This window comes from Palaemon carinicauda, chromosome 1, assembly GCF_036898095.1.
Source record: "Palaemon carinicauda isolate YSFRI2023 chromosome 1, ASM3689809v2, whole genome shotgun sequence".
NCBI lineage: Eukaryota > Metazoa > Arthropoda > Malacostraca > Decapoda > Palaemonidae > Palaemon > Palaemon carinicauda.
Window position 1 is genome coordinate 299,866,144 of NC_090725.1, and position 25,570 is coordinate 299,891,713.

At 51.2% G+C, this 25,570-nt stretch overlaps 1 protein-coding gene across 3 annotated transcripts in view; it reads left to right on the forward strand.

The window, feature by feature from the left end:
* Positions 1-25,570, forward strand: part of LOC137658162 (uncharacterized) — an 84,338-nt gene that overhangs the window by 16,160 nt on the left and 42,608 nt on the right. For all 3 annotated transcript variants that reach the window (XR_011047268.1, XM_068392845.1, XM_068392856.1), the window contains exon 2: positions 10,193-10,338. Coding sequence is in view for 2 of the 3 variants with exons in the window: in XM_068392845.1 (XP_068248946.1) it covers positions 10,193-10,338 (146 nt within the window). In the remaining variant the exon portion in view is untranslated. The remainder of the gene's footprint in view (positions 1-10,192; positions 10,339-25,570) is intronic.

Sequence of the window (25,570 nt, forward strand, 5' to 3'; positions counted from 1 at the left end):
ATACTATCCTGTGCCTTCGGCCATCTCGGATTATCCAAGGATAAAGCTTGCGGTAGCCAGCCGGGCGGGATGCATGGAGTATGTTTTCTTTACTACTTCAATCTCTATGCATCACACCCTTCATTAAGTTAAAATTAATGATTAATCTTAACTTAGCTTAAGAACCACTCTTATGACTCCCCCCATACTCATTTTCTCTTTCTTCCACAGGAGGAGCAGATGAAGTGTGACTTCGACTTCTGCGCTGTGAAACGGCCGCACTTCTACGGGCATACGGCTTGCAGGACTCACGCCCCTTGTGCTAACAAGAAAGGGGATCTGAAATTCTGGGACCCACTGAATTGTACGGTCTGCCAGGCTCACCTAGTTGATGCCTTCTATAACCCTCCCTCAGCGGAGGTCAGGGACACTTCTCGGGAGAAGCTACGCAAGTGGGTGCGTGGCTTCCAGAAGAATGCCACCGGACCGTACCTGTCTACTGAAGAAATGAGGTCACTCCTGTTCCCTAAGGCCTCCCCTGATTCAGTGGTACCCAAGGATTTGATTCCCACTGTCCAAATTACAGTGGAACCTGATGTTGTCATGGCCCAGTCCATGCACGAGTGCCGTTTGGATTCCGAAGATGACGAACATATGTCGGATGTCTCGGAAGACACGGAGAAGACCCTTATGGCTCAAGGAGCTGAAGATGACGAAGACCAGGTGGAATACGCCGAGTCGGAGCAAGAGGTCGCTCCTCCTTCCATCTCCGCCCCTACTCCTACACCGACGGAAGTGTCTATCCCGTCTACCTCCACGACCCCGGATCCCTCTTCATCCACTCAAGAAATGATCCGGTTGATTAGAGCCGTCATGGACGACAGGTTAAAGGAGAATCAGGAGTTCATCAGGTCCATGATGGGATCCAGAGAACCGAAGTGGATTTCGGTTAAGGATCTCCCCGCTTGCTCACATGCCAACCCATGGAGGTATGCTGAGCATATGGTTATCGCGACCGGCAGGATCTTCGTCAGCGACAAGATCGGCACGGTCCCTTTGGAAGACGTAGAGTTCTTCCCAAACTTCGAGGCCTACCCGGACTGTTACGTCCGACTTCGCTCTGAACCTGCCTCTAAAGAAGAGACCGAACCGAAGGAAGAGATAGTGTTCGATCTCGCGAAGGCCCAGGCTATGCTAGCCAACACGTTCAAGAGTAGGGGTTTTACCTGCTCTAAGCTTCCGGCCCTGAGCAAGAAGCACCCTACTTATGTCGCACCTGAAAATGCGGTACTTCCATTCTCGGAAAAGGCCTTCGCTGCGTGCCTTAAAGCTGTGGAAGAGGGGAAAGCCTGCCCTGCACTGGAGGAGTGCAGACCCTTCTCCATAGTTACTCCCCCTGACGCTCGACGCTGGAAGGACATCCAGCATACGTTCGTCGTGGGAAAGCTAGATCCTGACGTCGCCGGACGTCAGTTTAACGAAGACCTCCCGAAGCTCAACGATCACCTCCTTCGTCGGGAACAAGACACGAAGGAGAGGCTCGCAGCATCCATGTCCCACCAAGTCCAACTTGAAATTATGGCCTGTGACACCAGAGTACCAGACCACTACATGGTGCTTGCCAAATCCCACATGGCAACCCTGATGAAGGACTTATACCACTTCATGAAGGCTCGGAGAGCCTGTCGTGAATTCGTGTTCGCAGGTGCCACTGTGAAACACGAACCCCGGAGGCTGATTTCCTCCAACATCTGGGGCAAACACCTCTTTCCTTCTGACCTTGTGAAGGAAATCACCGACAAAGCCGCCACGGAGAATAGGAACCTTCTCCACAAGTGGGGCATGTCAAGAAAGAGGAAACCCTCTCAGGACGACGGACCTCAACCTAAGAGGAAATCCTCAAAACAGAAACCCCAGCAACGTCAACCAAGACGTCAGTTTCCGGGACCCGCTACCTCCCAAGTGGCAGCTCAGCCACAACAGACCTTTCAATTGGTCACCCAACCGGTGTTGTCACAGTCACCGGTCTTCACCCCTGCTTTCGAGCAACAGACGACTACCTTTCGTCCCAAAGGTAGAGGCTCAAACAGAGGTGCAAGCAGAGACGCGTCTCGCCGTCCCTCCAGAGGCAGAGGAGGAAAGGGAGCTAGCGGCCGAGGCAGCAAGCCCTCGGGACACCAGAAGCAATGAAGTGCTTCCGGTGGGAGGAAGACTCCGCCAATTCCAGGATCGTTGGACCTTCGATCCCTGGGCACACAGCATCGTCAAGAAGGGTCTAGGCTGGAGTTGGACTCAACCGCCCCCAACATTCCAGCAGTTCTTCCAACAATCAACCCCCCTTCTGGAAGAATATGTCCTAGATCTCTTGAACAAGAAGGTGATAAGGAAGGTAAAGTCCACCAGGTTCCAAGGAAGACTGTTTTGTGTCCCCAAGAAAGACTCCGACAAACTCAGAGTCATTCTGGACTTATCCCCCCTCAACAAGTTCATAGCGAACGACAAGTTCAAGATGCTGACTCTTCAACAAATAAGGACCCTTCTGCCTCGAGGTTCCTACACGGTCTCCATAGACCTGGCGGATGCCTACTGGCACGTTCCAATGAACCATCACGCTTCCTCCTACCTAGGATTTCGACTCCAAAGGAAAAGCTACGCCTTCCGGGCCATGCCCTTCGGCCTCAATGTGGCCCCTCGGATCTTCACAAAGCTGGCGGACGCCATAGTACAACAGCTCCGCCTCCGAGACGTCCAGGTGATGGCCTACCTCGACGACTGGCTAGTCTGGGCTCCATCGCCCGAAGATTGTGTAAAATCTTGCAACAAAGTCACCCAGTACCTAGAACACCTGGGATTCAAGATCAACGAGAAGAAATCTCGCCTCTCTCCAGCTCAGAAGTTCCAGTGGTTAGGAATCCAATGGAACCTTCATTCACACCGCCTTTCCATCCCCCAGAAGAAAAGGAAGGAAATAGCAGGGTCTGTCAAGCGACTACTGAAATCCAAACGAATTTCAAGACGCCAGCAGGAACGAGTTCTAGGCTCTCTACAGTTCACCTCAGTAACAAACCCAGTGCTTCGTGCACAGCTAAAGGATGCCGCGGGAGTCTGGAGAAGTTCTGCATCCATCGCTCGAAGAGACCTCAAGAGACGGCTCCCAAACAGACTTCGACTTCTCCTCAAGCCGTGGTCGGAAGCAAAGGCCCTGAAAAGGTCCATTCCTCTTCAACACCCTCCTCCATCACTCAACATCCACACGGACGCTTCGCTGGAGGGTTGGGGAGGTCACTCCCACCAAAAACAGGCTCAAGGCACCTGGTCTCCCCTGTTCAAGACGTTCCACATAAACATCTTGGAGGCCATGGCGGTCCTTCTAACTCTGAAGAAATTATCCCCGCCTCCCTCGATCCACATTCGTCTAACCCTAGACAACTCGGTGGTAGTTCGTTGTCTCAATCGCCAAGGCTCAAGATCGCCCCAGATAAATCAGGTGCTTCTCCCAATCTTCCGTCTGGCAGAGAAGAAGAAGTGGCACCTGTCTGCAGTTCACCTACAAGGATTCCGCAACGTGACAGCGGATGCTCTATCTCGAACAAACCCGATAGAGTCGGAATGGTCTCTAGACGCAAGATCATTCTCCTTCATCTCTCACCAAGTCCCAGAACTTCAGATAGATCTCTTCGCAACGAGCGACAACAATCAACTTCCTTGGTATGTGGCCCCGTACGAGGACCCCAAGGCAGAAGCAGTGGATGCCATGTCACTGGACTGGAACAGATGGTCCAAGATCTACCTGTTCCCTCCCACCAACCTTCTGCTGAAAGTCCTCTCCAAACTGAGAATCTTCAAAGGGACAGCGGCCCTAGTGGCTCCCAAGTGGCCCCGGAGCAACTGGTACCCCCTGGTCCTGGAGCTGCAGCCCAAGCTGATCCCTCTCCCGGGCCCAGTTCTCTCCCAACAAGTACAGAAGTCGACTGTCTTCGCTTCATCATCGAAAATCAAGGACCTTCATCTCATGATTTTCTCTCCCTAGCCGTAAAGAAGAGGTTTGGGATCTCGAAGAAAAGTCTGGACTTCCTAGAGGAATACAAGACCGAATCCACAAGACGGCAATACGAATCATCCTGGAGGAAATGGGTCTCCTTCGTCAAGACAAAAAATCCTAAGGAAATCACAATTGATTTCTGCATGTCCTTCTTTATTCACCTTCATGGACAGGGATTTGCAGCCAATACGATTTCAACCTGCAAATCGGCCTTGACCAGACCAATTCTGTATGCCTTCCAAATTGATCTGTCCAGCGACATCTTCAATAAACTACCGAAAGCATGTGCTCGCCTACGTCCAGCACCCCCACCGAAACCGATCTCCTGGTCATTAGACAAGGTGCTCCATTTCGCCTCCAACTTGGATAATGATTCATGCCCTCTCAAGGATCTGACTCAGAAAGTTATATTTCTCTTTGCTCTTGCTTCGGGAGCCCGAGTCAGCGAAATAGTGGCATTATCAAGAGAGGAAGGGCACATCCTGTTTACCGATACAGGAGACGTTACCCTCTCCCCTGATCCGACGTTTCTCGCCAAAAATGAATTACCCACCAAAAGATGGGGCCCCTGGAGAATATGCCCCCTGAAGGAAGATGTCTCTTTATGCCCAGTAGAGAGCCTCAAGGTCTATCTTCGCAGAACTTCGAATTTTGGTGGAGGCCAACTCTTCAAAGGAGAAACATCGGGCAGCGACCTGTCACTGAAACAATTAGAAGCGAAAATCACCTACTTCATTCGCAGAGCGGATCCTGACAGTACACCCGCCGGTCATGATCCTAGGAAAGTTGCATCATCTCTGAATTTCTTTCAGAGTATGGACTTTGAAAGCCTTAAAAACTTCACAGGCTGGAAGTCCTCGCGCGTTTTCTTTAAACATTATGCGAAACAAGTGCACGAAGTCAAACATTTTGTGGTAGCCGCAGGTAGTGTTATGAAACCTGCACCTAACTGCATAGAACAGTGAGTTACTTGGGACTCTAACTCTTCGGGTGCCTATGTTGACCCTCGAGCGATACATAGTGATGTCGAAAACATTTAGTGCTTTTATAACTGTTCTTATCCCAGGTGAAATGTCATAGTTGTCACACAAGTGCCACATGCCCTGAGCATGATGTGTTTTTTAATCAAAGACTTACGTTCTTCGAGAACGAGTGCCTACTAATAAACTTGAAATTCCTTTTCAGATTCAAGAGCAAGTCTTTATTACTATGTACATTATAATTACTGTAAATAAACTTTACTTATTGCTGCAATTCATTTAATTTCTGCATTTGTGAAATAAAATTTCTATTGTATTACCTGTGCGTCTCAATCAGCTCCTACTTACTATGAAATACATGCCTGTCATAGTTTTATTATCCCCTTTTTCCTTATGGTTATGGAGAAATTAAGATACTAACTCTTAATTTATATTCACTCTGATTATGTACTGTTCCAATACGAATACTTACTCTTCATACCCTGGAGATGAATCACCCTTCTCAGCACACAGTGCCCAACCACCACTGGTCTGCTTTTCAGAATGTTCCTATACGAATGCCAAACATTCAGCTTCGTCTCCAAGTTCTTCAAGTTCTTCTATCAGGGTGAATAGCCCTTCAATACCACTTTGACGTCGGCATGGCCCGTGGGAACTTCACTGCCAAGGAGGGCAGGATGATTCTTCCCTACGGTTCTTTTACCAAGATTACTATGCTATTTTGTCAATGCCTTGGCACTTACTAATAGGGGAAAATCTACCACGATACATTGATTCTCTGGTATTCTTCCATCAGGACGCCATGGCTTGAGCCCAAAAAACGGATTTTGAGCGAAGCGAAAAATCTATTTTTGGGTGAGATAGCCATGGCGTCCTGATGGACCCTCCCTGCTACTTCGTCCAGTTTTTAGGTCCCACCCTGCTCTGCTGTATCATGGTGATCGGCAAGCAACTGGCTTCAGGATGAAGACGGACGTGACGTCATTTAAGCAATGGCGCCCGTTTGTTTACGTCTCGAGTACCAGAAGTAGCCACGAATGAGATTAGCTATGGAACGGCTCCCAGCTATTCTCAGCCCTTACACACCGAAGCATTATCTCTGTTCGGGGTGTAGATAGCTATGTGGCGCTTTAATACATGCGTCCCCTGTTGATATACGATGTCTTAAAGGGAAACCTTTAGGATACTCGCTCCAGAAGTTAGAATTCTGTGATAACCTGTGGTTAAATTCTCTGGGAATATCTTAGTAGTTATTTACCCAAGGAAGCTACCAAAAAGGAACCTTCCATCAGGACGCCATGGCTATCTCACCCAAAAATAGATTTTTCGCTTCGCTCAAAATCCGTTATATATGACATCAGTTTTAATGTTTTTACTGTTTTTATAATATTTTATTCATTACTTCTCTTGTTTATTTATGTCCTTGTTTCCTTTCCTCACTGGGCTATTTTTCCCAATTGGATCCCTTGGGTTTATAGCATCTTGCTTTTCTAACTAGGGTTGTAGCTTAGCTAGTAATATGATAATATTAAGCCTACGGTTATATTGAAATTGGAATAAAAAATAAAGCTGCAGCCGGACAAGGAATTAAGTGATAGATTTAACAATGTAACTAATTATGAAGTTAACAGTATTATTAGGGGGACAATGAAAATGGATTGTGCTATTGATCTGATGCTAATATCTGAACTAATAGGAGTAGAAATCTTTTCTAGTTATGAGGACATAAGTAGTGCTACTTGTTTACCACCTCATACAAGGATGGGTTCATGCCAAAAACTATCCCTCTTGGAAGAAGTATCACAAGTACTTTCTGCTCTTGATGGTATCGAGCAAGCTCATGGTAGGCAGGGATGAAAGCTGATGCCCTTCTTGCACTATCCTGGATGATACCTCTCTCTCTTTTGGGAGAAATGGAAGCCCTGCCTGGCGAAAACTATCCTATTCCAGGAAAGATTATCCGTACGTACAGGTCCCATTACCTGTACTTGGTCTTGTACCAAGGGAATGTACTGTATACTGTACCAATTTTCCCACAAAGGGAAGAAATGTTTGCATGCGTCGACACATCCGAGAACTGGAAGCATTTAGTAGCTCTAGTACTTTTACTGTTCTGGTAGGACTGGAGAACTTGAATTGGTGGGTGCTAGATACCAACCTTCTCCAAGGGGTAGATCTTCTCTCTTCTCCTCGGATTTGATGTTCTTCACGTATGCCTCAAAAGAAAGGTGGGGTCTCACCTGCTGCAGCACGTAGCCTCCGGGCTGTTGTCTGATTCCGATCGGTAGCACCACATAAACCTCTTGGAAATGATGGCAGTCATTTAGCCCTTCCAACAGCTTATTTTGGGTAATTCTGTAATGTTGATGATCGACAACATGACGGTAGTGGTATACCTAAACAAACAAGGAGATACTTTTTTCACGGTGGCTTTGCTTGCCATCTAGCCATGGAAATTCTGTAGTGTGCAGAAGAAAATACAGTCCCCCTGTCTGCCTGGTTCATTCCAGGCAAAAACATTCTGGCAGACAATCTAAGCAGGAGGACTCAGATAGTTGGTTCCGAGTGGTCTTTGCATCCCCTTATAGCTAACACAGTCTTGACTTTTTTTGGGTTCTCAGGTATTAGACCTGTTCACAATGTCTCTCAACTAGAAACTTCCAATGTAATGCTCACCAGTACCAGACCCACAGGTGGTGGCCTTTCAGGACACCTTCCAACACCCATGGGACAATCTGGAGGTTTATGTGTTCCCCCCGTTCGGCCTAGTGAGGAGATTCCGTTTTGCCTAATGAGGAGACTCCTCTATAAAGTGAGGATGTCTCACAACCTATCAGTGACTAAAATAGCATCACTGTGGCAACAAGCAGAATAGTACCCAGACCTCCTTCTTTTGACAGAGGTTCCGAGGGAGATTCCGCTGCTACACAACTTTCTTCGGCAACCACACGCAGAGATATTTCACAAGACATTTGCATCCCTACGACCATGCCTGGAGGTTATTCAGCATTTCCTATTGCAAAGATTTTTTGCACGCTGTGGCGAAACAGATGTGTGGGTACCTCAGAAAGTCTTCTATTGCCGTCTAGCAGCCGCACACCTCGGTAATTGAACATGAGGTATAACTGTCAGCAAGGTTCATTCCAGACAAAAGGAATATTCTAGAAGGCATACTCAAGTGCCAGGGGCCATGGTGTAGGGTCAGAGTGATATCTACATCCTTGTAAGACAGAAAGGCTTCGTGCATTTCAGGGATCACCATCTATTAATTAGTTTCTCGTTTGGTTGGACAAGAAACTTCCTGTGTTCTGCTCTTAAGTTCTAGACCCGTCGGCAGTGTTCAAGGGTGTCTCACAACATCCCACGGATAATCTGGATGGATAAGTTTTTGGCCCTTCTATCTTATTTGCTGATTACTCAACAGATTGACAACATCCTCCCTTAGGAGGACCGTGGTGGCACCTAACTGGCTACACAGCAAATGCTACTAGGATATGCCAAGAAAACTACCCATCTGCAATTGTTGTCATAGACGGGATACTTTTTGTCTCTTCAATGGATTGCAGATTTCCTCATCTACCTTTATCATGAGAAGCTCCTCTCAGTATTCTGGTAAATAGATCTCTCTCAGCCTTTAGCCTAGTTTCAGCCTGAAGAGCTTAGACTTTTCCTCTTAGTGTGAATCGTCCAAGCTCGTGAGGAACCTCAAACAGTCTTGCCTTCCCCAGGAACTCAAGCCCCAAAATGAGATATCACTCTAGTCTCCTTCACATTTGCTCCAAAATTCTTGACCTAGTCTAGGAACCCAACTGTTCCCTACTCCAGATTTCACTCTTTCTCCATCTCTTCTTCGCAAGTAAGCAACTATAGTCCATTTCTTTTAGCAATGCATATTTGCACCGACTCGCGGCGGTGCCCTTTTAGCTCGGAAAAGTTTCCTGATCTCTGATTGGTTAGAATTATCTTATCCAACCAATCAGCGATCCGGAAACTTTTCCGAGCTAAAAGGGCACCGCTGCGAGTCGGTGCAAATATGCATCGCTAAAAGAAATGGACTATAGTGGGTATCAGCATGACTCTTCTCTGACCTGAAAGGTCACTATATGATGCTAAATAAAGAGAACTCAGAACTCCATGCAGTGCTCTAGATAATCTCTCTAAGTGCCGATATTGTTAAGAAGATATTGAAGAACACTTTCTTTTTTCTTGAAATTATCAGACATTCCTATCCTGCAAGGCAATGGAAGGACCATCATGCTCAAGGTCAAAGATATCAAATTTACTCTTGCTTTTAGGAAGAATCTGTCAGTGGTGCAGGTATATAAGGCAGGAGTCTGCAAGCCATAGATAACCTCCATTGCACACTACCTATGAGAATATACTCACAGGTCTCTGGATAACTTTACCCTTGGTCCTGTGGTAGCTATTCAACAAGTTGTGTTGTAAACCCAGCTCCCTCACAGGTTAAGAAGCATCTCATTCAAGATGGTGTCTGCAATGTGCGTAGGTCTAGATGGAGATGTAAGAAGGACTGGGCTTTTTCATCTTATTTCTTCAGCTCCCTTGGATTGAGGCAGGACCAAGCAACTTATCTTTACAAACAAGTTTTGTCCAGTAGTGTCTCCCCCATCATCACAAACAAAGGGGAGGATGAACTAAAATGTACTGTATGCAATGCCATTTCTCGTTAATGACAAAACATTCAGACATATCCACTACACGGATATAGATTCTTCCTAGACCATCTACCAGTTATCTGATTTGGACTAAGCCAATGACCTGTTAAACTTAATTATCAAGTCATTAGAAGATATACAAGAGTCATCACTTCAGCTCCTGTACAGGACCAATTGCCTTGACAATTCCTTGGAAAGTAAACCATACATTTTATAGTAACTTTATTCCTCCTAAGGATAAGTTTCCAAGTAAAGGACAATGGTTTAAAGTAATTTTTATGATGCCTAGCTATACAAACCCGAGTCCTTTAAGTTACTCTTCTCGCCCCAACCACTACGCAAGACTAGTTAGAGCTCCATCCATCAGCAACTACAACCACATCATTTAAAGCTTAAACAGCCTTTCCAACTTCACCAAAATCATATTCCCATTAAAGGACTCAAGTTGGCGTAGTTAGAAAAAAAAAAATTCATTCCCTCATTACTTTATTGATAAATTAATCTTTTATTTACAGATGATCTGGAGTCCTTTCAATTGTGCGGTCATGGTAAAGAAGAAGGTAATGTGATGATCAAACCATGGGGAGCAGTTATATTGAAAGTTGGTCACAGACTGGATAAGGATGGTTCGCAGGCTAGTCATTCTATACATAATTGTAAGGTTAGTTGTTGTCGAGGCTTATTCATGTGTACAAAAATTTTATTTTCATTAAATCATCATCATTATTATCTTATCACACCAATATCGTATCCACTGCATAGCAACCTAATTAACATGCGTAGAGCTCCAGATCCGTACAGATTAGTCCCTGCCCACACCCATGAAGTATGTTGTCCATTACATGTGATGCATAGAAATGATTACTAAATGTTATGTATTTGTTCTAGCGCAAATACAAACCTTCCACTATTTATAGGGTATTACTTTCGGTGTAGCTGAAAGACGAACCAAGACAATTTTAGTGAGGGATAACTACCCCAAACGCTAGTTAGCGGGTGGAGTGGGGTAGCCCGGCTACCCCGCTCACTCACACCTCTTGGCTGAGTAACCACTTTGCTTTTAGGCTCAGTAGAGTGCAGACATGCTGTTGCTCTCTCCCTCCTTTGACTTGCTTTGACTTTTTATTTTTTTCTCGTTTCAGGCTGTGTGAGACTGCAGTCCCGGTATGTGTACTTGTCCTGGTCCTGAGGACCGCACATGTGGTACCTTTATGTCGTCCGTTGAGACGGACCCTCACCTGCTGTGCCCGGCTTGCTGGGGCCATCTGTGTTCTAGGGACAACACCTACGATCAGTGTCAGGAGTGCTCTGCCTCTCAGTGGAAAAGGTTTGGGCATTGCAAGAAGAAGAATTCTAAGCGCGATTCTTCGCCGTCAGGGTCTTCCTCGAAATCTAAGAAATTGCGAGCTTCTTCTTCTATCCCCCAACCTCTTTCCAAAGCTGGTTACTCTAGATCAACTCTGTGGGTTAAGTGACGGTGTTGACTCCCCTAGGGAGTCAGCTTCATCCCTTCCCCCACGGAGCGCCTGCTCATTTACTGATATTGTTTCTTTTTGACTATCGCTGGGCATCAGTGGTCTGCTTTTGAAGGACATTTTGTTCGAACTCCTTCAATTGCGAGCGGAGAGAAGGCGTTCTTCCTCTGCAGAGGTTAAACCTCCTTCTGTGAGTGCAGGTGCTGCAGCCCGTCAGTCAGACTTCGAGGCTGTGTCCGTCACCAAGAATTTTGCTGACCCACCAGGGGTTCAGGGGTGGTAGCAGAGCATTCTCCAAGGCAGGTTTCCCCTTCAGGGGAACGCATATCTCGTTTGCGAGAGAAGACTACCACTGGGCATCGGCGGTCCCGTTATGCTTACGGTTCTCCTTCAGGGGCACAGGTAGAGCCTTGCCTTAAATGAAGTTCTCCTTCCGGAGAACAAACCTTCCCTTTGGGGGAGGTAGCTCTCAAGCTGAGCAGTCTCCCTCTTGGGTATAGTCAGCTTTACGTTCCTCTCTGGAGGTTCGTAGAGTGGAGGGATTTGTGACCCCTCTCCATCTAGGTCGTACTCTTTCTCAGGCTGTGAGGAGTCGTCTTTTTGAACCTGTGGGTTCTGCTCACGCTGACCCTTTTGGGGTCTCGTGACGATCACCCTTTGGGCTAGCGTGATTGCGATCATGTTGAACCTTTGGGTTCTCGTGACCCTGGGAGACCTTCGGGCCTCCGTCCCGCTGAACCTTCTGATATCTCAGAAACTACTCTACAGAATTAGCTAACACTTGTGCCTGCACTAGATCATGGCCCAAGGTATATCCAGCAAAAATTTGAAAGCAATTGATGGAACGGTTCTTAAGATCTCAAAGAACAATAGTTTTAAATAATTTTTGCTTTGTGCATAGAAGTTGCTGCATGCACCTGTACGACTTTCTTGATTTATACTTCCCCTTCCCCCATATGGGCCATACTGCTGGTCAAGTTTGAAAGCAACCGCTTTAAAATTGGCTGAGTTATTGAGTTATTAGCGATCAAAGACAGGAGGAGGAGGACGATATAATCTCAAGCAGTGATATTTTGTATTTCAATTGGTCTCAATTATATAAAGAGACTGAGCTTGTTGTCTTGAATGAAAATTGGTCATCATAATTGGTGAGGAGCATTTCTTATTGTTTTTACTGTAAATACCAAGTGAAGGACAAGCACTTATTCAGTGATGATTGTAAACATGTATGTGGAGAAACAGGAAGCCTATCATCTTTGGAAAGGTACCAAATCGTATTTGACTTAACATAACTATACTGTACTCAGTTAAGAGCTGTTTTTCAGAGTTTATGCTTCAATTGGAAAGGAATACAATTTGACCATAAAAGAAACCCTTTCTGGTAGACCCCAGGAGCATAAATGATGTAAAACCCTCAAATTATCCTGTTTTTTTGTTTAGGATTAGTAACTCCTCTACTTGAACCAGACTGCTCTGTCACTCATTGTGTGAAGGACAAGGCAATAATCCTTTTGGTTGATGTTTTTGGTAGTAAGCATAGTAAGGAGAAACTTTATCTCCTCAATCCTGTTTTCCTAAGGCTTAACTAACTAGTTTAGCTTTTTAGCCCCATAAAATTAAAACACTTGATGGACCTTGATGCTTATGGTTTAGTCTCAAATGGCTTCTTCCATTTTTTTTAGAAAGAGGTCGATAGTTTAGCACCCAAATTATCTGTTGTTTTTTCTACAGATAATAGGAAAAGGTTCTTTTTGCTCTTATTGGAGATTTGGTTAAATATGTTTGTGGTTGCCCTAGCCCTGCTGATTACCACCCAATTTTTCATAACTCTCATATTGTATACAGTTTTTGTATGTCTTTTGGCAAAACCTCTAATTAGGCATGCTGAAAGTAATCATCTGTTTCCTTGTTTGCAATTTGGCATTTGTAAAGGCTTTGGAGCATGTAATGCCCTTGTTGCAATTTCCAATGCTGTACAGAAATCCCTTGATTATAGTCAGGAAGTTCATATGATTGACTTTGATATTAGTGCTGCCTTTGACTGTGCCAAGCATGAGCCCATTGTATCCAAGCTTAAACAGGTTGGAGAATGTTATTGAATTTTTGAGTAATAGATTGCAGAGAGTATTTGTTGATGAGCACTGTAGTGACCAGAAATGTATTATCTGGTGTTCTTCAAGGTAGTGTTCTTGGCCCATACGATTCACCTATGCTACGTGGCTTGACCTAGAAAACAATTTCGTTGGATATTGAGATGATGCTGCTATCTTTGCCTCAATTCCATCTCTTGATGTAGATCTGGGCTTACTGAGTCCTTTTAACAGAGATCTAGCTAAAATTAGTACTTGATGCAAATTATGGGGCATGAAATTGAACCCCAATAAAACCGAAAAGTATGATTGAAAGTAGTTCAAGGATGGTGACATCTAAACATCCAGATCTTTGTAGTGACGATATATCTTTAACAGTAGAGAATTCCTTTAAATTTTAATTGTTCCGTAACCGAAATACAAACCTTAGCTATTTACATTGGGTTTACCTTTTAGCGCAGCTGAAATGACGAGCCAATAGTTTTAACAAGGGTTAATTACCCCCGCGCTAGTTAGCGGGGGGGTGGGGGAAGGGTAGCTTGCTACCCCTCCCCCCCTCCACACACCGGTGACTTGCTTCACTTCACTTTTGGCTCGGCGGTGATCAGACGTGTCTGCTCATCGTCCTCGTGACAGCCTTTAATTTTCTGCTTTCTCTTTACAGCGTGTGTGTTGGTTGGAAGTTGACCTTCATTATTATTACTTTACAATGCGTACATGCCCTGGAGTTGCCGGTCGTCCTTGTGGGACTTTCATGTCGGACGTAACTACGGACCCGCACACCCTTTGCCCTCAATGTCGGGGCCGACGGTGTGACCAGGAGAACATGTGCCGTGAGTGCAGGGAGTGGTCTGCCTCCCAGTGGGAGAGGTTTGGCCGTCGGCGTAAGAAGAAGTCCAGGAGAGACCGTTCTCCTTCGGGGTTAGCCTTGAAGGAGGAAGGTTCTCGGGACTCTTCTTCCGCCGCCCAAACCTCCTCCGAAGCTCCCCCTCGTCTGTCTCCTAAGGAGAGTCGGCCGAATGGTAGCGCAGGCCCTAGTTCTGTTTCCCGACCTTGGGTGGGGGGAGAGGGCGTCGCCTCCCATAGCGAGGCGGTTCCCCCTCCTCCTCCGGGGGAGGTTATTGATAATGCCTTAACCAATGATGATCTTTTGCAGATTTGGTCGTCCCTGGGGCTTAAGGGCTTGCCCTCCAGGGTCGCCTTTATTGACCTTGTCTCGTTGGGGGCCGCTGTTAAGCAGTCGCCGGCGGTAGCAGAGGTAGACCCTCTGTCTATTGTCGACGTCATGGTGACAGAGCCTCCGACGTGGCTGGGCAATCCTCCGCAGGTGCTGTTGCGGATGATGGTGCTAAGGGCTCTCCTCCCCCTTCTGTACATCCTTCGAAGGGGGAAGTGAGTCCTTCGGTCTCTGCTGCTGCTCAGCTTCCTTCTGGGGAAGTGCTTTGATGGAGACTCCCCTTCGGAGGACCGATGGTCCCAACGATCTTCCCCGAGGCCGCCTCCGCCGTAAGGCTCACCGTCCGCTACGCTGCAAGGGCCTTCCTTCTTACAAGGGGGTTAAGAGGCGCCTTTTTGGGTCGTCTTCCTCCGAAAGGGACTCTCCCTAACCTACAGCTCCATCTTCCTTGGACCTCTCTGCAGACCGTTCACCAAATCCTGCCAGATCTTCGCCTTCTGGAGAACTCGTCACCCGACGGGCAATGGTCCCTTCGGGGCAAAGGGATCCTTCCCTTCCACGAGCAGTGCTAGCGCACAGGCGCTCTCCTGCTCGTCAGCGCTCTTCTGCTCGCCAGCGCTCTCCTGATCGTCAGCGCTCTCCTGCTCGTCGGCGATCTCCTGCTCGTCAAGACACTCCTGCTCGCCAACGCTCACCTGCTCACCATCTGCCTGATCCTGTGGCTACGCAACATTGTTCTGCGCGTGTGTCAAAAGCACATGTTCGCCAACGCGCCAGCGATCTTCCAGTTCCTGCTCGTGAACGCCCCGCGCCACCTGCCCTCGCCGCGTCACCTGTCCTTTCACAGGACACGCGTCGACCTTCTGCTCGCCAGCGATCTCCGGCTCGCCAGCGATCACCTATGCGCCAGCGTTCACCTGCTCGCCAGCGCTCACAGGCGGTTTTAGTATCGCCTATTTACCAGCGTTCTCCCACGCGTCAACGATCGCCTACGTGCCAGCGTTCACCTGCTCGTCAGCGCACACAGGCAATTTTAGTATCGCCTATTCAACAGCGTTTTACGCGTCAGCGATCACCTGTCTCTCGGCGATCTCCGGATCGCCCGCGTGTGTTACAGCCGGCGCGCCAACGTTTTCCAACGCTTCTGAAGGAACATGGTTCGCCAGCTACTAGCTCGCCATCGTGAGATCGCCCACCTGCGCATGCTGCTCGCCATCGCGCGATCGCTCACCTGCGCATGCTGCTCGCCATCGCTCGCCAACGCGTCGACATGCCACAACGCGCCATCGCCAACCTGCGCGTCAGCGCTCACCAGCTCATCATCGATCGCCTGTGGATCTACATCGCCAGCGGTCTTCCTCACCCACGCGGCAGCGCGTTTCCTCGCCGTCGCGCCAATGCTTGCGTTCGCCGCCTCGGACACGCGTTCATTCACCTGCCCTCTCGCCTGCCCGCCCTCGCACCCGCTCGCCTGCGTGCCCGCGCGATCGTTCGCCTGCGTGCCCGCGCGATCGTTCGCCTGCGTGCCCGCGCGATCGTTCGCCTGCGTGCCCGCGCGATAGTTCGCCCGCCCGCGCGCCCGCGCGATCGTTCGCCCGCGCACTCGCGCGATCGTTCGCCCGCGTGATTGTTCGTCCGCGCGCCCCGCGTGACCGAACGCCCGCGTGCCCGCGCGGTCATCCACCTGCGCGCCCGCGTGATCGCTTGCCTGCGCTCCCGCGCAACCATTCGCCCTCGCTTTCTGCTCGCCAGCGATCACCTGCTCGCCAGCGTGCACAGACGGTTTTAGTATCGCCTATTTACCAGCGTTCTCCCACGCGTCAACGATCGCCTACGCGCCAGCGTTCACCTGCTCGCCAGCGTTCACCTGCTCGCCAGCGTTCACCTGCTCGTCAGCGCGCACAGGCGATTTTAGTATCGCCTATTCAACAGCGTTTTACGCGTCAGCGATCACCTGTCTCTCTGCGATCTCCGGATCGCCCGCGTGTGTTACAGCCGGCGCGCCAACGTTTTCCAACGCTTCTTAAGGAACATGGTTCGCCAGCTACTAGCTCGCCATCGCGCGATCGCCCACCTGCGCATGCTGCTCGCCATCGCGCGATCGCTCATCTGCGCATGCTGCTCGCCATCGCGCGATCGCTCACCTGCGCATGCTGCTCGCCATCGCTCGCCAACGCGTCGACATGCTACAACGCGCTATTGCCAACCTGCGCGTCAGCGCTCACCAGCTCATCATCGATCGCCTGTGGATCTACATCGCCAGTGGTCTTCCTCACCCACGCGGCAGCGCGTTTCCTCGCCGTCGCGCCAACGCTTGCGTTCGCCGCCTCGGACACGCGTTCATTCACCTGCCCACCCTCGCGCCCTCTCGCCTGCCCGCCCTCGCGCCCACTCGCCTGCGTGCACGCGCGCGCCCGCGTGATCGTTCGCCCGCGCGCCCGCGCGATCGTTCGCCCGTGCACCCGCGCGATCGTTCGCCCGCGCGATCGTTCGCCCGCGTGCCCGCACGGTCATCCACCTGCGCGCCCGCATGATCGCTTGCCTGCGCTCCCGCGCGACCATTCGCCCTCGCTTTCTGCTCGCCAGTGATCTACGGCTCGCCAGCGATCACCTGCTCGCCAGCGTGCACTGACGGTTTTAGTATCGCCTATTTACCAGCGTTCTCCCACGCGTCAACGATCGCCTACGCGCCAGCGTTCACCTGCTCGTCAGCGCGCACAGGCGATTTTAGTATCACCTATTCAACAGCGTTTTACGCGTCAGCGATCACCTGTCTCTCTGTGATCTCCGGATCGCCCGCGTGTGTTACAGCCGGCGCGCCAACGTTTTCCAACACTTCTGAAGGAACATGGTTCGCCAGCTACTAGCTCGCCATCGCGCGATCGCCCACCTGCGCATGCTGCTCGCCATCGCGCGATCGCTCATCTGCGCATGCTGCTCGCCATCGCGCGATCGCTCACCTGCGCATGCTGCTCGCCATCGCTCGCCAACGCGTCGACATGCCACAACGCGCCATCGCCAACCTGCGCGTCAGCGCTCACCAGCTCATCATCGATCGCCTGTGGATCTACATCGCCAGCGGTCTTCCTCACCCACGCGGCAGCGCGTTTCCTCGCCGTCGCGCCAACGTTTGCGTTCGCCGCCTCGGACACGCGTTCATTCACCTGCTCGCCCGCGTGATCGTTCGCCTGCGCGCCCGCGCAACCGCTCGCCTGCGCGCCCGCGCGACCATTCGCCCTCGCGGGACCGTCGTTCGCGGCGAATTCCACAGCCGGTGGTAGCAGCAGGAACGCGTGTTCCTAGACGGCGCTCGGGATCACCTCCACCCAAACACAGGTTGGTATTGCAGGACGAGGAGAGGTTAGTACATCATTCTTCCCCACCTTCTTTTCAGGCAGGTACCGTGGTGTCCACTCCAAAGGATCGCCCGATCCCTTTCCCTTTAGCGAGGATTTCGTACTCTGTGTCCTTGGAGCAATGGAGGGTTATGAAACCAGCACTCGCCGACCAGGGTAACAAACCAACGGCTGTCTCTCCGACGCTGAAGAGAAAGAGAGGAGTGGACTTCGTGGTGACTTCCCCCAGGGCGAAGTTGGTTCCCAAGAGGTCGGTCGAGAAGGCCCCTTCTCCTGCACGAGTGCCTTCTCCTTCTCCTGTGGACGAGGCCTTTCCATCCTCAGGTGAGTCCAGTGGGGCGGTAGTCTTCCCCTCGGCACCAGGGGGGGAGACTTCGCTTCATGCAGGAGAATCGTCTCGTGAGGAAGGGACCCCTCGAACCTCGTTGTTGGGATCCTGTATCCCTCCCTGGAAGGAATCCAAGGACTCCAAGACCGTCCCTAAATCCTCTGCAAGGATTTGTCAGGAACCCACGACTACCTGGGGGAATGTCCACGTGTCACCCCAGGAAGAGATCCCTGGGGCAGGAGACTTAGCTGCCAGCCCGCAGGGAGAAGAACAGCAAGAATCCGAACATGCCTTCTGGCAGGTCCTAAGCCTGATAAGGCAACTTAACAGGCTTATGGATCCAGTCATCGCCCCCCGTGAAGGTAAAGACACGATCTTGGATGAAGTGTTTGACGTTCGGAAGGCCCCTAAGACCAGTGCGGCTCTGCCCTGGTCTCGGGGTCTGAAGAGTGCCAGATCTAGGGCCAATGCTCAGCTCGCCCTTCTTGCCTCCTCCAGTCGTTCCACTGCCGGGAACAAGCTCATCCCTCCTCGTCTTCAGCAGAGGAGGTATTTCGAGATCCTGGGTGAGCACAACCTCGCTCTTCCTCTCCATCACTCTGTGGAGGAGCTGGCGAAGGGAGTTCCCCTTGAGAAGCTCTATGCCCGGCAGGTGTCGTTCTCGGCGACAGAGATCCTTAGCCACGAGAAGGTCGCTAAGTGTACCATGCAGGCCACTTCGTGGCTGGACTTTTGGCTAGGATCTCTGGGCATCCTATTGCGATCGGAGGACTTGTCCAAGGAGACCAATAGGAAGGCCCTGGAGACCTTCTTGCTCTCAGGCACCCGCTCCATCGAGTTTTTGGCGCACCAGGTTACCACCCTGTGAGCCAACTCGGTGTTGAAGCGTCGCGATGCTGTGTCCGAGAGATTCCATCCGAAGGTCCCCGCCGTGGATGTGTGTAGGCTCCGACATGCTTCCCTTCTAGGGGAGAACCTGTTTGAGCCTCAAGACATGGAGCGAACGGCTGAGAGGTGGAGGAAATCCAGCACGGACTCCCTCCTCCATAGGGCCCTTACAACTCGGCCCTATAAGCCTCCAGCCCCGCCACAACAGCAGCAACAGCCTCGTAAGGCTCCCAAGCAGGCACCGGCAGTTAAGAAGGTGGTGTCTAAGCCCCAGCCCTTTCCAGCCAAGGTCAAGAGGGGCGGTAAGTCCTCCAGGGGAGGCAAGACTCCTAGGGGTGGCGGCCGCGGCCGCAAGCCCTAGGGGTGGCAGTCCTCCTACGTGTCCACCTGTGTAGGGATGCCTTCAGCGTTGCGTCCGCAGGTGGCAGCAACATGGGGCCGATGCTTGGACGGTCTCAGTGATCGGCCAAGGCTATCGCGTCCCGTTCACAACATCTCAACCTTCCCTAACAGCGAATCCAGTGTCGTTGAGCTCCTATGCCACGGGATCGGCAAAGGGGCTGGCCCTTCAGGCCGAAGTCGAGACCATGCTCGATAAGGGTGCTCTCCAGGAGGTTGTGGATGGCTCCCCAGGCTTCTTCAGTCGACTCTTTCTTGTAGAGAAGGCTACTGGAGGCTGGAGACCCGTCATCGATCTCTCAGCTCTGAACAGGTTTGTCAAGCAAACCCGGTTCAGCATGGAGACAGCAGACACGGTCAGACTTGCGGTGAGACCACAAGACTTCATGTGCACACTGGATCTAAAGGACGCGTACTTCCAGATCCCAATCCATCCGTCTTCCAGGAAGTACCTGAGATTTTGCCTAGACAATAAGATCTATCAGTTCAAGGTGCTGTGTTTCGGTCTCTCCACAGCTCCTCAGGTGTTCACCAGAGTGTTCACCCTGATTTCATCTTGGGCACACAGGAACGGCATTTGTCTACAGTACTTCTTTATCTGGACGATTGGCTGATCCTAGCAGACTCGGAGTCGACCCTTCTTCGGCACCAAGACAGGCTTCTGGATCTTTGCCAGGATCTGGGGATTGTGGTAAACCTCGAGAAGTCCTCTCTGCAGCCGTCCCAATGACTGATTTATCTAGGCATGCTAAGAGACACCAATCTCCACAAAGCCTTTCTATCAGACGACCGGATAGCAAGACTGAGGAGGGTGGCGGAACCCTTCCTCAGGCGAGAAGAACTCCCCGCCCAATCGTGGTTGCGTCTCTTAGGGCACCTATCCTCCCTGGCCCGTCTGGTTCCAAACAGCCGCCTCAGGATGAGATCCCTTCAAGGGCGGCTCAAGTCCCGGTGGAATCAAGGATCCGATTCCCCGGACATTCTGATCCCAATGGGGTCTCTGGAACAGACGGACTTGCGGTGGTGGCTGGCCGACGAAAACCTGCGGAAGGGAGTGAGTCTTCTCGTCCTCCCCCCGGAATTGACTCTGTTTTCGGACGCGTCAAAAGAAGGGTGGGAGGCACACGTTCTGAACCAGAGGCCCTCAGGCCTTTGGTCAGAATCAGAAAAGTGCTTACACATCAACCTGCTAGAATTGAAGGCCGTCTTTCTGGCTCTTCAGCAGTTCCAACGGTCCCTGGCGGGTCACTCCGTGGTGGTGATGAGCGACAACACCACGGTAGTGGCTTATATCAACAAGCAGGGAGGCACTTTTTCGCAACAGCTATCCCATCTTGCAGTAGAGACTCTGAGGTGGACCGAAACCCACTCGATAACACTATCAGCTCGCTTCATTCCTGGCAAGAGGAATGTGCTCGCCGACAGTCTGAGCAGGGCCTCGCAGATAGTGAGTACCGAGTGGTCTTTGGATCCTCAGATAGCCAACAAAGTCCTGACTTTGTGGGGTTCCCCGACTGTGGACTTGTTCGCGACAGCCTTGAACTTCAAGCTGCCCCTGTACTGCTCCCCTGTCCCGGACCCCAAGGCACTCTGGCAAGATGTTTTCCAGCAACGGTGGGACAACATCGACGTGTACGCCTTCCCACCATTCTGTCTGATGAGAAGGGTGCTCAACAGGACCAGACTATCGGTCAACTGTTCGATGACTCTGGTAGCTCCGCTATGGCATCACGCGGAATGGTTTCCGGACCTTCTGCAGCTCCTGACGGAACTCCCAAGGGAGCTTCCTCCACGACTCGAGCTTCTCAGACAACCACACTCCGGCGTCCCTCACAGGGCCGTAGCCTTGCTTCGGCTTCACGCCTGGAGACTATCCAGCGTCTCCTCGCGGAGAGAGGCTTTTCACAACAGGTTGGGGAGAGAATGTCTCGGCACCTGCGAAGGTCCTCTGAGGGAGTCTACCAAGCAAAGTGGAGAGTCTTTAGTGGTTGGTGTCGTGGAAGGGGTATCTCTCCACTCGATGCCACTATTCCAGCAATAGCGGACTTCCTCTTGTATCTGCGGGAAGAAATGCGCATTTCTGTCTCGACAGTGAAAGGCTATCGCTCAGCCTTAAGCTTGGCCTTCAGATTGAAGGGCGTGGATATTTCTTCATCGCTAGAACTCTCTTTACTCATACGTAGCTATGAGCTTACCTGCCCCCAGTCGAAAGTGAAACCCCCTCCTTGGAACGTGGTTCGAGTCCTCAGGTCTCTTAAGAGACCTCCCTTCGAGCCATTACGCCAGGCCTCCGATCGCCACCTGTCTTGGAAGACGGCTTTCCTACTCGCCTTGGCTTCGGCCAAGCGGGTTAGTGAACTTCATGGTCTCTCATACGACATCGCCCATTCAAGGGGATGGGGGGAGGTAACGTTCAGGTTCGTCCCTGAGTTTGTTGCCAAGACTCAGAATCCTGGAGTGCCGGATCCTCGGTTCGACTCTTTCAGGATCGCGAGTCTCCGTTCTGTAACAAGCGACCCAGACCAGCTGCTACTATGTCCAGTGAGGTGTCTGAGGCACTACTTGAAGAGAACGGCTGCAGTCCGTCCTCAAGTGCGAGCTTTGTTTGTGAGCACAGGCAGGACTAAGAGGAGGGTCACCAGGAACACCATCTCAGCTTGGATTCGAAGGGTTATCCACCATGCCCTGAATCCTGACCCTCCTCCGTCACGTCGCCCTCGGGCCCACAAAGTCAGGGGTATTGCTACATCCCTGGCCTTCAAGAGAAACTTCTCTGTGACGCAGGTACTTCAAGCTGGGGTCTGGAAGTGTCAAACGACCCTCACAGCCCACTACCTGCAAGACGTGACCTGCAGGAGCCTCGATACGTTTTCTGTCGGCCCTGTGGTGGCTGCACAACAGCTGGTCTAACCTCAGGCTCCTTTTTGGACAAGTAGCAGTAGGTTGAGGGCGTTGTTACCCGGTCTTAGTCTGCATGAATGAAAGAGTATGTCTGACCCTTAATTCTTTCTTCATTCTCCCCTCTCTTTGGGAAGCAGCATCCTGGTCCTCGCATAGCTGACCTCGACCTCTGCAGGTAACCCATGCTTCTTTGTGCTCCTAGTATTAGGTTTAATACTGTTGCGTCTCCCTTACCCTGACGAGGTGGTATTGGGAACGTCCTATCCTAGAATTCCTATATGAAGGTCTCAAGGTGAACTTCATAGGACGAGTCACACTCTCCTCCACACACTGATTATGTAGGCCACTCGTTCCTAGCGATGCTAGGAACTTGTGAGGTACAGGGGTTCCCTCTCTCTAGTGCTGCTCACTGAGGGATCGAGCCCCCGGGCAAGCCGAAGTCAGTAAGGCTGGGGACTTTCCACCCTTCCTAAGGGGTAAGTCACCCAATGTAAATACCGTGGTTTGTATTTCGGTTACGGAAAAAATGACAAATTCGAAGATAATTTGTATTTTTCCTAACCATACAAACCTTAGCTATTTACACATATGTGCCCGCCATCCCTGACCCCCAAGTCAAGTCCTACCTCTAAGTGAAGTGAAGCAAGTCACCGGTGTGTGGAGGGGGGGGAGGGGTAGCAAGCTACCCTTCCCCACCCCCCGCTAACTAGCGCGGGGGTAATTAACCCTCGTTAAAACTATTGGCTCGTCATTTCAGCTGCGCTAAAAGGTTAACCCAATGTAAATAGCTAAGGTTTGTATGGTTAGGAAAAATACAAATTATCTACGAATTTGTCATTTTTGGCTCCTAATTGCAAGTTTACTTTTGAGAAACACATTTAGTCTGTTTCTTCTTTAATTCCACAAAGAAATTGGCTTATTTTAAAATCTATTAATATAAGTATGTTCCGTAACCGAAATACAAACCACGGTATTTACGTGGGGTATTACTTTCGGCGTAGCTGAAATGACGAGCCATTAGATTTTCAATGAGGGTTAACTACCCTCTTGCTAGTTAGCGAGGGGGTAGGGGAGGTGTAGCTAGCTACCCCTCCTCCCTCACAAACCGGTGAACTGATTCACTTCACTTTTGGCTCGGGTGATGATCAGACCTGTCTGTCTTACCCTCGCATTTTTGACAGCCTTAATATTTTTGCTTTTTCTTACAGCATGTGTGTTTGGAAGTTGGCCTCTCTCTATCATGCGGAAGTGCCCTGGACTACCCGACCGCCCTTGTGGGACGTTCATGGCGGCGGTCGAGACGGACCCTCACACATTGTGACCGTACTGCAGAGGTCAACGGTGTGATAGGGATAAAACTTGTAGTGAGTGTAAGGAGTGGTCTACCTCCCGGTGGGAGAGGTTTTCCCGGCGGCGTAAGAAGTTTAAGCATGACCTTTCTCCTTCAAGGGCTGCCTTGAAGAAGGAAGGTTCCAAAGACTCTTCTTCCGTTGCCTGAACCTCCTCCGAAGCTCCCACTCGATCGGTCTCTCGCTAGGGGCCGTCGAGTGGTAGCGTAGGTCTTTCTTTTGTTGACCAACCTTGGGGTTCGGGAGAGGGAGTTGCCTCCCATAGCGAAGGGCAGCTCCTCCTCCTCCTCCTCCGGGGGAGGATATTGATGTTGATGACTCTGTTGCTAACAATTATCTTTTGCAGCTTTGGGCTTCCTTGGGGCTTAAGGACTCTCCCTCCAGGGAAGCCCTGTTTGACCTGATCCAGTTGGGTGGAGCTGTCAAACAGTCGCCGGTAATAGCAGAGGTAGATCCTCTGTCTATTAATGACATTGTTGTGGCAGATGCTTCCGACGGGTCGGGCCAAACCCCTGCTGTTGTTGCGGATGTTGCTGAAGGCTCAGTTCCCCCTCCGAACATCCTTCGAGGGAGGAGCTGGGACCAACGGTCTCTCCTGCTGGTGATTCTCCCCCTCGGGGGAGTTCACTGACGGAGACTCCTCTGCGGAGGACCGACGATGGTGTTGCTGCCCCTCGAGGTTGTCTTCGCTGTAAGGCTCGCCCTCCTTTTCGCCGTAAGGCTCGCCCTCCTCTTCGCCGTAGAGGGCTTCCTTCCCCTTATAAGGGAGTTAGGAGGCGCCTCTTCGGTTCATCGCCTTCGACGTCCCCCACAGAGGATCCTCCTCGACGTGAGCAGACCATTGCAGCTGCATCGCTAGACCTCTCAGCTGATCGTTCACGATCTCCCACGCCTGCCAGACCTGCTAGTCTTCCTTTTCCGTTCCTGGACGCAGATGCGCAGTGGGTGCCTACGCACCCCGTTTTCCAACAGGCACCGGTCCCTTCGGGGCAAAAGGGCTTATCTCACAATGTGAGTAAGTCCCTTAAACGCTAGGTTTTACCTGTGTGCCCACGTTCTCCTGCGTGCTCGTGCGCAGTAGTGCTCAACCACTCCTGCTGCGGACCCTTCGGACTCAACGCGCCAGCGATCTCCTGTAGCCATGTCTTCTCGCCGTAGATCTCCTGCTCGCCTGCGCGCCAGCGCTTACCTGCGCTTCAGCGCTTTCTAGCTCGTCAGGGATCTCCTGTGCGCCAGCTCTCTCCTGCTCGCCAGCACACGTCTGTGCGCCCTGATCCTGCTGCACGCCTTGCGCGCCCACGTTCTCTTGAGCGCCCACGATCGCCTACTCGCCAGCGCACGTCTGTGCGTCCTGGTCCTGATGCACGCCAACATTCGCCCACGCGCCCACGATCTCCGGATCTGGGCGCAGGCAAGGAGATTATTCCTTTGCCCCCTCGCTGTCGATCTCCTGCGCGCCTGCAGACCTCGCCCACGCGCCAGCCATCGCGCCCACTTACCTGTGCGCACTTCTAGACCGGTACGAGTCTCTGCGCGCCCACGAGAAGTCTCCTGTGCCAGCCCGCGAGCGTTCGCCTTTGCGCGCCACTACACCTTCTGGTCCTGTGTCCCAGCTGATATCTCCTGACCGCGCCACTACGCACCAGCGATCTCCCGCGCTCCCGGGTGATCCTTCCCCTGCACGCAAGCGCTCTCCAATGCGCGCGCGCACCCATACTTCAGATCGCCGAAGGTCTCCTACGCGCCCACGCGCTAACTCGCCTGTGTGCAGTCGGTCGCCTTCTCGCCCTACGTGCCATCGCTCGCCAACGCGCCAACGCTTCCCTGTGCGCTGTCGTTCTCCCAGCCGCCAGCTCTCACTCTTACAACTGCGCGCACTCTCACCTGCGCGTCCATGCGCACTTTCACCTAAGCGCCCGCACGCCCTCTC